We start from the raw sequence: 13,852 nt of genomic DNA, 5'->3' as shown, positions 1-13,852 counted from the left end.
TGTGTGTGTATGTTTATGTGTGTGTGTGTGTGTGTGTGTGTGTGTGTGTGTGTGTGTGTGTGTGTGTGTGTGTGTGTTTGTGTGTATGTGTGTCTGTGTGTATGTTTATGTGTGTGTGTGTGCAAAAAATGCAAAATTAAGCAAAAAATATGCAAGTTACCGTAGCACTATTTGCGACATATTTTGCACTTTTTCAACAAAAATGTTTATGTTTTATGGACTGAAAAATTAAAAACTGAACATACCAGTATCAGTAATTTGTTGTGTATTTGGAAAGAAAACAATACACATTAGGAAAAAAAAAAACCAACCAAAAAATATAATCTCTGTAACTTTCAGCTGTAGATCTAGATCTAGATCTATAGAGGAAAGAAAAATGTAAAACAAAAGGACATCTGGACCTCTCATGCTGACACATCACTAAAACCAGGGACATCTGTCGGACATGAAACATCAGCAGACATGAGAAAAACAACTTTTGATGGATTGAAAAATTGAACATGCTCAAGGAACAAAAGCCCTGACATAACCAAGATCTTCTAACAAGGGAAATAACCAACTTGTCACTTAAATGAGAATTATTACGGTGATTACTTCCCTTTGGCCATATGGCGAGGCGTTAAATAATAATATTATTGTTTCGTGAAAAACGGAGGAAAAAAACTTGAAAAGACGAGGGGAATCCGAAATTATGCAAATGTTGCAGAATTGCGCGAATAAACGCGGATTCGACGGGGACAGCTTATAGTGGATGCTCCAATGCTTCCGGGTGCGCTTGTGTGGTTTGCTTCTTCTTTCCGTTCCTACAGCTATCGTCCTTAGTATTCCTCCTTCTTTTCTTTATATGCCCTTCTCTAGTAATACCTCTGGTCTGTGGATGGTTGGTGGCTGCTCTGGTGTGGTCTGCTCCTTCTTTCCTATCAAACATCTATCGTACTTATCTCCCCTTCTTCTTTTTTATGCAGTTGCAAGCACCGTAAAACCTCTACTAAAACTAAAACTATCAAATAATATATATCATCCTGATCTCTCCTACTTCTTTTCTGTGTTTGCTACTCTCTTGTAACACCTCTAATCTTCAGCACTTATGATGACCTTATTGTGTTGCAAGTGCCGTAAAACTCTTAACAAAAAACCCCACAAAAAACTCTAGTCTTCCGGCACTTATATGACTTGCTTGTGTTACAAGTGCTGTAAAACGTTTACTAAAACTAAAGTCTTATGTCGTATACTACTGATGAGAGGAACGATTCCACAGACAAAATACACTGGTCATGTAAATTCAAACTGGACCAGTAGACCTTTACCGCCTTTTTCAAAATGGATATATAACTCTAAAACGTCTATTTTCATCGGAATGCTTAAACTTGGCGGACAAACATCTCCATGGACACAAAGAGACAGCTCATCACCTCAATATTCATACCAACATTATGTTATCAGTGCCAGACCTGGACCTTAAGCAAAACCCATGAAAGCAAAATCACCGCATGCGAAATGAAATGTCTTCGCAAAACCCTTAACATCACAAGACGAGACAAGCAGAGAAATTAAGAAGTAAGCGCAGCTATCGGCACTGAGTCCTGCCTGCATTACATGGAAAGACAGAGGATAAAATGGTTTGGCCACCTGTTACGCATGTCACCTGACCAGCCAGCCTTGAGAGCCTACAACACCAAGCAGTCAGGCTATGAAGGAAGAGGAATGCCACGCAAAAGGTGGATCGAGGGTTTCAAGGAAACCCTAAGAAAACATAACATCACAACTGAAAGAGCTGCTGAGCTGGCCTACCATAGAAAACTGCATCTCCCCTCGGCGCTTAACGGCAACATTGGATTTTGTTGACATGTCTTACGTAATGAATACCGCATTTACTGCTGATGGAAATTGATTGTTTTTTGTGGGGGTTTTTGCATGCGTGTAAAGAAACATTAGATCTAAAAATGTGTCAGTTGTTTTTTTCCTAAACGAATTTTAGAAAATTTTATGAATTTTTTCTGAGGTACCATTCAAGTTTTCAAAAAAATCCGTGAAAATTCACACTAAAGACACCAACAAAAAAACTATTTCAAATATAAAAAATTCAACAGACAAATTTTTAGTATTACATATTCTCTTCATTCTGTGAAAATTTCATGAATATTGGATGAAAAATGGTGGAGTTATTCAAAAAAGTATAGATAAAAGTCGCGTTTTGAGAAAACGGCCGGTAAAGAAAAATAAAATATTGACTTTATGAGGAAATGGTGGTGATTAATATGCCCGGTATGGGGAAAAATACGGTTTTGGGGGGTTCTTATGCGATGAAATAATTGTAGGAGAGACTGAGGAAGCTAAAAATGCCTACAACCCAAATTCAATACTTTGGAGCCGAATCGGAGCTTTGGGAGTTAACCCCCCCCCCCCCCCCCTCTTAAAATAAACTTAACTGAGTGGTTGGTGAGTGCTCTGGTGTGGTTTGCTCCTTCTTTCCTTTCAAACATCTATCGTCGTTATCTCTCCTCCTTTTTGTGCATGTTACTTTCTTGTAACGCATAATCTATTTTTTCGGGGGCTCCTGTGGCCTACAGGTTAAGGTGTTCACCTCTCATTCAAAGGTCCAGGGTTCTTCTCTAAAATGGTCTCATTTCACCTCTTTTCCTGCTCTCTAGCAATGTTATGTCGTTTGCTTTCGTCTCCACTTTCTGCCCCCACCCCACTAAAAATCTCGGAGGCCCCGTGTGCTAGTTGTGCGCGTTAAAGATCCCTTGGAGGTCTAAAATAAATAAGAGTAGGCTTCGGCCGCCACCCGGGCAGAATTCAAAATTTCCAACAAACTGAAAATGTTTAAGGTGTCCCGCGCGCTCATATGACCTTATGCAGTTGCGAGCGCCTTAAAACACTTACCAAACACATCAACAAAAATCTATTCTAGAGGCTAGAGAGTTGAGCAGAGTAAGCCTGATTCCTCATTTGGACTTCTCTGTTGACATCCACCCCTTGGCGTGGGTGGTTGGCGGGTGCTCTGGTGTGGTTTGCTCCTTGTTTCCTCTAAACAGCTGTCGTCCTTATCTCTCCTCCTTCTTTTTTACGTTTGTTGTTACTCTCTTGTAACACCTCTAATCTTCGGCACTTATATGACCTTATTGTGTTGCAAGTGCCGTAAAACTCTTTACTAAAACTAAAACACCCCTTGGCGCTCATATTATGACCGTATGCAGTTGCGAGCGCCGTAAAACCTTTCTAAAACTAAACTAACTCATTTCTCGCTAAGAGTGAAGCCACAGAACCCTGCCATTCAAGGGTGATAACTAACCACAATGTCCTGTGCAGGAATGGCGGCCAACGACTGTGTCCCCGCGGATCTGCGTAAGGAACCTCCGAGATATTGTTGACGACATCCGACTCAGGAAGGAGTTTGAGAGGTTCGGCCCTGTACTGCACGCAGAAGTAGGTACACAAAATGGAGAGAGAGTAAATGGTATATCATCATCATCATCATCATTATCATCACAACAACAACAGTCACGATAACAATAATAGTAGTAGTAACAAGGAAACAGCATCAACAACAACAGCAGCGACGATAATAATGATAATAGAAGAAGAAGAAGAAGAAGAAGAAGAAGAAGAAGAAGAAGAAGAAGAAGAAGAAAGAAGAAGAAGAAGAAGAAGAAGAAGAAAGAAAAAGAAGAAGAAGAAGAAGAAGTAGTAGAAGAAGTAGTAGAAGAGTTGCATCTATATAGTGCATAGCCACGCCCTGCAGCATGCCATATGCACTTTACAACTGGTGTTACCCATCAGACCCTTTATAATAGCACACTCAGAAACATCCTGGGTTTCCGAGGCAGCTTACACTACAGTGCAAAACAGCAGATTAAGTGCTTGGACACTTAAAAACTTACGAGAATGTCCAGACTTTGGAGAGACCTGAAGGAAATCTTCTACGTGTGGTTATACATGTAGAAATTTGAAAGATCTGTTCTCCGTCTGTATTCCCAACAGAATTCTCGATTTTATTAAGACCATTGGTCTTTACAGTGAAATGTAAATATTTCATCTTAATTAAATTAACGTAAATTGATTTCGTTTTTACGACGGAGATTTTTTTAGGTAAAATGTTTAGCGTTTCACCGAACTATTAAACGAAGCCAAGCCGAGCTGTGAACTGTTGTGGATGTAACCAATAAATTGTGTTTTGTGCGCTCATATGACCTTATATAGTTATATAGTTGTATAGCGCATAGTTGTATAGTTATCTAGTTGTACAGTTGTATAGTTATATAGTTGTATTGTTATATAGTTATATAGTTATATAGTTATATAGTTATATAGTTATATAGTTATATAGTTATATAGTTATATAGTTGTATAGTTGTATAGTTATATAGTTGTACAGTTGTATAGTTGTATTGTTGTATTGTTGTATAGTTATAAAGTTGTATAGTTATATAGTTGTACAGTTGTATTGTTGTATAGTTATATTGTTGTATAGTTATATAGTTATATTGTTGTATAGTTATATTGTTGTATTGTTGTATAGTTATATTGTTGTATTGTTATATTGTTGTATAGTTATATAGTTATATTGTTGTATAGTTATATTGTTGTATAGTTATAAAAATATTGTTGTATAGATATATAGTCGTATAGTTATATAGTTATAAAATACTATACTGTGACTGAACAAACAAACAAAATTGACAAGGTCTTAAGCTATCAATTACGCCTGTATTCCACTCCAGCTCTTGAAGACTCAGGAGGGGAGGTCAAGGGGCACAGGCTATGTGGACTTCAAGGACAAGGCAGATGCCGCGAAGGTGACTTTATTGCTGACATGGGTGGTTGTCGGGTGCTTTGGTGTGGTTTGCCCCCTTCCTTTATATCAAACATCTGCTGTCCTTATTTCATGTTTTTCTGTTATGGTGTGTGTCCATTTGTTTCTCTCTTGTAACACCTCTAATCGTCGGCACTTATAATACGACTCAGTTGTGTTGCAAATGCCGTAAAACGCTTACTCAAATAATGCAAAGTTTATAAACACGGTGAGTGTGTTCCTTAGGACTAATTACTTTTGTTTTCCTCTATGTAGTTGGGGTTTTGGGGGTTTTTTTAATGCTTTAAAATAAAAATCTAATCTAATTCTAATCTAATTCGGGGGAGGGGGGCAGAAGTAGATGTAAATTAAGTGTAACATCATGGTCATAATACGTAATTAATCAAAGCACCTGCAATATCTTTCGATAGGACATAATTACTGGCACAAAAATATAACCCCCCCCCCCTCCCAACTCCATCCCCCGAAAACCACCAAATAAGGTCAACAAATGCTTTAATGAATTATGCTTTATAACAACTATATGATACTAACTGTTTCCATACTTTTGCACATACTTTTGCACCTCCCTGTATGTATATCCATGATGCCATTACTTCGAACAGTAGCTCACTTTATGAAAGAAAAATGAACGAAATTGTTAACTTTCTTCCCCTTTTTAAAATGTAAACTTGGGTAGATTGTGGGTTCTCTGGAACAGTTTGCTCTTTCTTTCCGATCAAACACACACCTTCCACATCTCTTCTGTCTCTTTTGTTTTTACTCTCTTATAAAACCTCTGTGGGTGGTTGGCGGGTGCTGTGGTGTGGTTTGCTTCTTCTTCTTTTTTATGTTTGTTACTCTGTTGTAACACCTGTAATCTTCTGGCGCTCATATGACCTTATGCAGTTGCGAGCGCCGTAAAACCTCTACTAAAACTACACAAAAACCGCTAATCTCCGACACTCTCTCTCTCTCTTGCCCTTTTTAACTCCCAGTGGAGCACAGGCCATCAACAACATTACTTCAGCGAAGCCTGTCCTGAGCATCCTTTTCTATCTGTTTCCATGATGTCCCCGCTTTTCCAATTTCCGCTTGTACCGCTCGCCTCCATGTCATCTTTGGAATCTCCGACACTAATATGACCTAATTGTGTTGCACGTGCTGTGAAGTCTTATAAAAACAAAAAAGACAAGACGCCGAACACATATAATGTTTGCTTATTTTTCTGTTTTGTTGGTTGGGAAACACTGTGAACTATGTCGCGGGGGGCTCTCGTGGACTAGAGGTTAAGATGTTCTCTAAAATTGTCTCCTTTCACCTCCTTTCGTGCTCTCTAGCAATGTTCTGTCGTCTGCTTTCGTCTCCACTTTCTGCCCCCACCCCCTCACCTCCTTTGCCCCCTCCTTTGGGCTCCTGACTCTTTCTGCAGCTTAGTTTCTACTGCTACTCCTTGGCTCCTTCTTACTGCTGTCTTTCAGCCACACTCCTGATCTTCTAGTAGGTAGGAAAATTATACACCTAGGCTTCTCGGACAGGGGCGAAAAATCTCAAAGGTCCCGTATGCAAGTTGCGCACGTTAAAGATCCCTTGCTTGTCTAAAATCGATAAATGTAGGCTTCGGCCGCCACATGGGCAAAATTCAGAATTTCCTACCATTTTTAATATATGTCCCGCGCGCTCATGTGACCTTGTGCGGTTGCGAGTTCCGTAAAACACTTACCAAAAAAAACCCAACTATTTCCGCAGGCTCTGAACTCCATGAACGGGAAAGTCATCTACGGTTCCCGCATCTCCGTGACGTATGCCCCCCACACCAGCACCGCGTCCACCAACACTCTCCCTCACGACCTCATCCTCGACCACAACGACTTCGACTACAACAACGACTACCCCGACAACAAACACGACGACGACAACAACAACGACGATGACTACCACAACCGTAGCATGGGCAGCTACCACCATCGACACCACCTCCACCACGACGCCAGCACGACCACCAACAACAGCACCAACACCGGCACCACGGCCGCTGCGTCGGTCGCCACTTGCACCAGCAACGACGGCGACAACAATAGCAGCAGTACCAGGAACTTCCTGCAGCTGAAGTCCTTGGCGAGCTCCCTAGCCGACAAAGGCCACCCAATCAACATCAACGACATCGGTCACTTCAACAGCACCAGCGTCAATAGAAACTCGAGGTTCGTGAGTGGTTGGCGAGTGCTCGGGTGTGGTTTGTTCCTTCTTTCCTAAGAAACATCTATCGTCCGTATCTTTCCTGCTTGTGGGTAGTTGGTGGGTGCTCTGGTGTGGCTTACTACTTTCTTCCCTTTCAAAAATCTATCGTCCTTACCTCTCCTTCTTTTTTATATTTGTTACTCTATTTCAACACCTCTAATCTTCTGCACTTACATGATCTCATTGTGTTATTGTGTCGTAAGTGCCGTAAAACTCTTTTCAAAAACAAAACATAACTCCATCCAACCCCCAGCAACAACAGCGACATTAACACCAGCAACAACGCCATCCTCACCTTAGCGACTCGCAAGGCCAACAAAAAGACAGCACCGGACGAGCAAGAGGGCACCACCTCAGACGCCACCACAACCACCACGACAACCAACAGCAGCAACAGCAGCAACAGAAGAGACAACCGGCACGTCCGACGCAGGGCAAGGTATAACGAGGACGAGGAGAACAACAACGACGACGATGAAGCGGACGAAAATGACGAGACGATGAGCTCCAGCGCTACGCTCTGCGTGAAAAATCTGGACGAGTCGATCAGCGATGAGAAGCTGGAGACTCTGTTTGCGGTCTACGGCACCGTGCTCTCAGCTAAGGTACTTTGAAACTTTAAGAAATATAAATTATATATAGATGTATCATTATGTTGTTACTCCAGAATTACCGACTCAGAACCTAGTTTTTAAAAAAAGTGACATTAAAAATGTTTAGTTTCACTATGTCAAGCTTTTTCGAATGTATTTCTTTGAATAGTTTCTGACCTCATGGTCTCAGTAACTCAAAACGGTCAAAAATCTCAGTTGAAACTTTGAAATTCTAAGGTAGCGATGTGACAAGGCGAGGTGGAATCAGGTGCTCGTCAGTTTGGGACATAATATTGAGTTATTAGTATTATAATATAAAGCTTGCTCTTTTCAGTTCTCTTGCTTATGGCATAAAACTAAACCGTATATCTTAAATAGAAGTAGAGATCTTTGCAATCATCATCATCTTCATCCTCATCATCATCATCATCGTCATCATCATGATCATCATCACCATCACCATCACTATCATAATAAACTATCTATCTTAAATAGAAGTTGAGATATTTGCAATGTTAAGAAAGTGGGGGTCCATCATCAGCATCATCATCATCATCATCAGAGCTTCCCCTCTGATGCAACCAAGATTGAAGTGTGCTTCTTCTCAACATGGGTGAAGGAGGCAACGTGGCAACCAATAATTCAGATTGAAGGGGAAAAGATACCATTCAACCCCACTCCACGTCTGCTGGGCGTCTACCTGGATAGACAGCTAACCTTCAACAAGCACACTGAGGAGGTGTCCAAAAGTGCAAACTCAAAAATGAAGGTTATCGGTGCTGTCAGCAACTCAAAATGGGGCTGGGGTAAGGAGTCGCTCAAGAAAGTATATCAGATGTTTGTGAAACGCAAGATGGATTATGCTGCCCCAGCGTGGCAGCCTTGGCTCAGTGAGACTAGTGCAAAGGCCCTGGACAGAATACAAAACAAAGCCCTCCGACTTGTATCAGGTCAGCTGAAAACAACACCTACAGAAGCGCTGCACTATGAGACCAGAACTGAGCACTACACCACCTATACAAAAAGAACATGCCTCAAGTCTGTGGAGATGGCTAAGAGATTTCCAGACAACCATCCTAGAAAGAAAGCCCTTGATCAAGCAGTCAAGCCTAAAAACAGCAGGAAAAGTTGGTTTCGGATGGGCACCGGTCTAGCAGACCACCTCCCCCCTGAAGCAGAGAATCGATGGCCGATCAATCTGGTGAGAGCTTGTCCATGAGAGACCCATGGCGAAATCGAAATTCGGACAGAACTGAGAGGAGTAAAAGGAAAAGGTGATGATCCTGTAAAGGCACGTGAAGCAGCTGAGGGTGTGATCAAAGAGGTTAGTGCGGATGTGACAATTTTCACCGATGGATCGGCAATCGCAGGATACAGCAAAGGTGGAGCAGCAGCAGTGGTGATGATGTCTGCTGCACAATGGATTGCTGACAATTGCCACAGTAGGACCAATGTGCTGATCTTGACTGACAGTCAGTCCCTCTGCAAGGGGCTGCTGGGCAACAGCCCGGACATGAATGGTTTGCGCCGCAAGTTCAGTGAAGCCAGAGCCACAATAATAATCCAGTGGATTCCAAGCCATGTTGGAATAGAAGGAAATGAGGCAGCAGACCAAGCTGCTACTGAAGCCAGAGAGATTGAAGGAAACAGACTACCAACAACATACAGAGGAGTCTTTCCAATGATCAAAGGGAAATCAGAGACCCACCATGTAGAACTAAGTACTAGCACCTGGAGGATGTGTATTCTGGGTACTCCTATAAGCGGGAACAAAAGTCTATCAAATGTCGCTGGGACCAGGTTGAGCTAGCGAGACTGCGGTCGGACCATAATTGGAGTTTAAGATGGTATAAGAACTTTGTAAATGAAGAGCTCAGCCCATGTTGCCGAAGATGCGGCCATGAAAAGGAAGATGTCAAACATATGTTTGAATGTCCAGGAACAATGGCAATTCGAATGGAGTTATTTGGACGAGTGGAGGTGCCGCTAAGCATATTGACAAAGGAGCCGAAAAAGAGCCTCGCTCTCGCTCGAAGATTTCTTCGTGGAGTCCGTCAGACCCATTAAGGACAAAAATCATCATCATCATCATCATCATCGTCATCATCATCACCATCATCATCATCATCATCATCATCATCATCATCATCATCATCATCATCATCATCATCATCATCATCATCATAATAATAATAATAAAAATAATAGTGATAATGATAATAACAATAATAATAACAATAATAATAATAATAATAATAATAATAATAATAATAATAATAACAATAATAATAATAATAAATACTACAATAAACCATCTATACACTCAGGTAGTAGCGGATGCTCAGGTGTGGTTTGCTCCTGTTTTCCTATCAAACATGTCGTCTCCAGTCTGTGGGAGAGCCACTGGAAAAGACAGAAAAATAACAAACTCTACAATATAAAACCCAAACTGGGACCGCGAAATCCTTCGCACCTCTCCAGAACAGACAGAGTCATTTTTACTCGATTGTGCGTTGGACACACGGCCCTGACCCACAAATACCTCCTACAGGGAGATGAGAAGCCATTCTGTCTCGGATGCGACACAGATTTTACCATTTTAGACACATTTTAACCGAATGTCTGGACTTTGGAGAGATCCGAAGGAAATATTATAAATGCAAAAAATGGCAAACATTTTTTCTTTCGTTGGTCCCAATAGAATTTTGAATTTTATGAAGACCATTGGCCTCTATGGAAAATTGTAGTATAGAACAAAATTGAATAATTTAAAATTTCTATGAAAGTTGTTTTAGTCTGAAATTATATATCTCTACACCAAATTTTTAATATTTTAACTATTAAGATCAAATAACCCATACACAGTCGTGCAGTAAACCACGTATATAAAAAAAGAAAACGTGTGTTTCGCGCGCTCATATAACCTTATTATGTAGTTGCGAGCGCCGTAAAACCCCATACTAAACAACAAACATGTCGTCATTATTTCTCCTCCTTCTTCTTTATGTTTGTTACTCTCTTGTAACACCTCTTTACTCTTCTGTGGGTGGTTGGCGGGTGCTCTGGTGTGGTTTGCTCCTTCTTTCCTATCAAACATTTATCGTTCTTATCTCCCCTTTTTCTTTTTTATGTTTGTTACTCGCGTGTAACGCTTTTAATCTTCTGGCGCTCATATGACCTTGTGCAGTTGCGAGCGCCGTAAAACCTCTATTAAAACTAAAAACCTCCTTCTCTTCTTTGTATGTCACTCTCTACTAACACCTTTAATCTTCTGATTCTTGTATAACCTATTTGTGTTGCAAGTGCCATAAAACTCTTACTAAAAACGAAACTATACTCAACTCAGGTGATCTCCAACGCGTTCGGGGCATCCAAAGGTTTTGGTTTTGTCATCATGTCAGAGGCCCAGGACGCAGTGAAGGCCATCAAGAACCTGGACGGTCGGATCGTGGTCAACAGACCCATCTACGTGGCTCCTGCAGGTGGCACACTTAACTACTTAGATCTACTAAACGTTTCTTTTTTTCTTTTTCTTTTTTTGTTATTCTTCTTTAATTTTGTTTGTTTGTTTGTTTTTTATTGTTGTTGTTTTGGAGGGGTGGGGGTTGGGGGTTGTTTGTTTTATTATGTTTGTTTTGTTGTTTGTTGTTGTGGGTTTTTGTTGTTTGTTTTTTGTTATTGTTGTTGTTTTTTTGTGTTGTTGGTTGTTGTTTTTTTTTGGGGGGGGGAGTGAGTGTCCTACGGCGATCACAACTGCGTAAGGTATAAGGTTATATGAGCCTGTGGGACACATTAAGAATTTTCAGTTTGGTAGGAATTAATTTTAAATTTTGCCCAGGTGACGGCCTAATCTCTCTTACCGATTACAGGACCACCAACGGATCTTGAACATGCGCAACCTACAGACGGGACCTCCGAGATTTTATTGCCCTAATCCGAAAAGACTAGGTGCTATATCTTACCTACACTAAGATCAGGGGTGTGGCTGAAAGACAACAAATCCCCCTCCCCCCTTTTCAAACCAGGGCAGTGCTGCTGACTGAAGTTGTCTTTAGGCCATTCTCAAAGAGGGATATTACTGATATGTACTTATGCACAGTAGAATTGTAAAAGGGCTGATTTATCAATGTCATACTCGTACTGTGCCGGAACAACATATAGAGTACTGCTGCTTTTTATTTCCTCATCCTGACTATCGTCAGTTTTCCTCTATTGCTTTTGTACGTTAGTCACTCTCTTGTGAACTGCTATTCCCTGGGCGTCTTGATAGTCGAAGCAGACTTTGTGCTGTTGAGGCTAGACAGGTCAGCAGAGTAAGCCTGATTCCCCGTTTGGACCTCTGTGGACATCCACTCCTTTGCACTCATATGACCTGATGCAGTTGTGAGCGCGGTAAAACCTTACTTTAAAAAGAAAGTACACACAAACACAAGCCGTGCTGTGAACTAACGTGTTAACAGCCAACTTGGAGTCAAGTGCTCTCATCTAGCCTTATGTAGTTGCAAGGGCCGCAGAACTCTTACCAAACGAACAACACACTAACGTAAACTCTCACATAGACATTTATCACAACCCCCCCCCCCCCCACCCACCTTCCTCTCTCTCTCTCTCTCTCTCTCTCTCTCTATCTCTCTCTCTCTCTCTCTCTCTCTCTCTCTCTCTCTCTCTCTCTCTCTCTCTCTCTCTCCCTCCCTCTGTCTCTCTCTGTCTCTCTCGGTCTCTCTCTGTCTCTCTCGATCTCTCTCTCTCTCTCTCTCTCTCTCTCTCTCTCTCTCTCTCTCCCTCTGTCTCTCTCTGTCTCTCTCGGTCTCTCTCTGTCTCTCTCGATCTCTCTCTCTCTCTCTCTCTCTCTCTCTCTCTCACTCTCTCTCTCTCCCTCTGTCTTTCTCCGCTCACACACATACACACAAACAAACACACACACACACACACACACACACACACACACACACACACACACACACACACACACATACACACACACACACACCATGGGCGGCTCGTGGGGCTAAGAAGTTGGCGTGCACAATTAAGTGCTGTGGTTGAAGGTAGTCAAGGGCATAGTAAATAGGAAGGTAGGATCCTTGGGTTGGTGAAGGAGGACCTTATACTTTTATTTTCTTTCTTTTTACTGGTCGCTTTGATTTCTAGAACTAAATCTGTTAGCTAAACATCAATTTCTTTATCCTGCATTGGAACTAAGCACTCAAGTTATAACTTTCACCACCCCACTTCAAAACCATTCGAAGGCACAACTCATAGGACGGTGACTTAAGAATGTCACGTTCACCTCCCTCAGGTTCACGGTCACAGAGTCGCTTAAAATAGAGGCAAGACAATGAACCAATCACAATTCACTTGAGCACTCCGCTGGATTGCTCCGGGGATCACATAATTTTGGCTTAGAATAGTGTACAGGCTATCGCGTTTATTTTTAGACTACCTATTGTGGGCTATGGTTCGTGGGTGCACATTTGAGATGTGCCGTCTTATTAATATTAATGTACTCGCTTCGAGTGTCGTCATCGCTTGAGTTATCCCGAAGAGCGATTTATAAATCAGATTGCCACTGTTGAATATCCTATTACGTTTAGTTAAAGCTCCTGGATTTGGCATGGTATAGTAGATGTTTTACGGCTTTTTTGACACAAAAAATGACAGTTACTGCGCCAGCGAGGACCTTGTTTTGATACTATATTTGACTAGTGTTTGTTTCTGACTACTTTTATTTCATGTTTGTTGGTGCTATTCGTAATAAAACATTAAAACATTTTGGGCGGCACTGCACGACCGTGCTCTATGAACGAACTGCGCCTGACACACACACACACACACACACACACACACACACACACACACACACACACACACACACACACACACACACAAAAAAAAACAACATTTAAAATAATTCAGCTGACCATCCACTCTTCAGCACAAGCCAGACCACTCCCCAAGGCTTAAGACAGGGGCGCTCAGCGTTGATGCAGGACCGAGGAGGAGGGAAAGGTCAGAGGACAAATTTGTATTCTTGCGATGCAATGTAGACGCATTATGTGTGATGTGATGAAAAGATTTAAGCTGGGAAGAGGAGTGGGAAGAGGAGGGGGAAGAGAGACAGAGAGAGAGAGAGAGAGAGAGTAAGGGGGTGTGCCATTCTAGATGTTGTTTAAGTGTTGTAAGGGCGAAGGTGTATTGGAGGGTGGGGGGGGGGGGGGAAATT

At 41.7% G+C, this 13,852-nt stretch overlaps 1 protein-coding gene across 1 annotated transcript in view; it reads left to right on the top strand.

The window, feature by feature from the left end:
• Positions 1–13,852, top strand: part of LOC101846744 (polyadenylate-binding protein 1) — a gene marked incomplete in the record, with an annotated part of 29,963 nt that overhangs the window by 14,697 nt on the left and 1,414 nt on the right. The window contains 6 exon segments of the mRNA XM_005101022.2: positions 3,313–3,429; positions 4,725–4,799; positions 6,545–6,999; positions 7,290–7,641; positions 10,976–11,111; positions 13,565–13,638. Of these exon segments, the coding sequence (XP_005101079.2) occupies positions 3,313–3,429; positions 4,725–4,799; positions 6,545–6,999; positions 7,290–7,641; positions 10,976–11,111; positions 13,565–13,593 (1,164 nt within the window).

The sequence above is a fragment of the Aplysia californica genome, unplaced genomic scaffold (assembly GCF_000002075.1).
Source record: "Aplysia californica isolate F4 #8 unplaced genomic scaffold, AplCal3.0 scaffold00268, whole genome shotgun sequence".
Classification (NCBI taxonomy): Eukaryota; Metazoa; Mollusca; class Gastropoda; order Aplysiida; family Aplysiidae; genus Aplysia; species Aplysia californica.
Note: the sequence above shows the minus strand (reverse complement) of the source record. Positions and strands in the feature narration are given on the sequence as shown.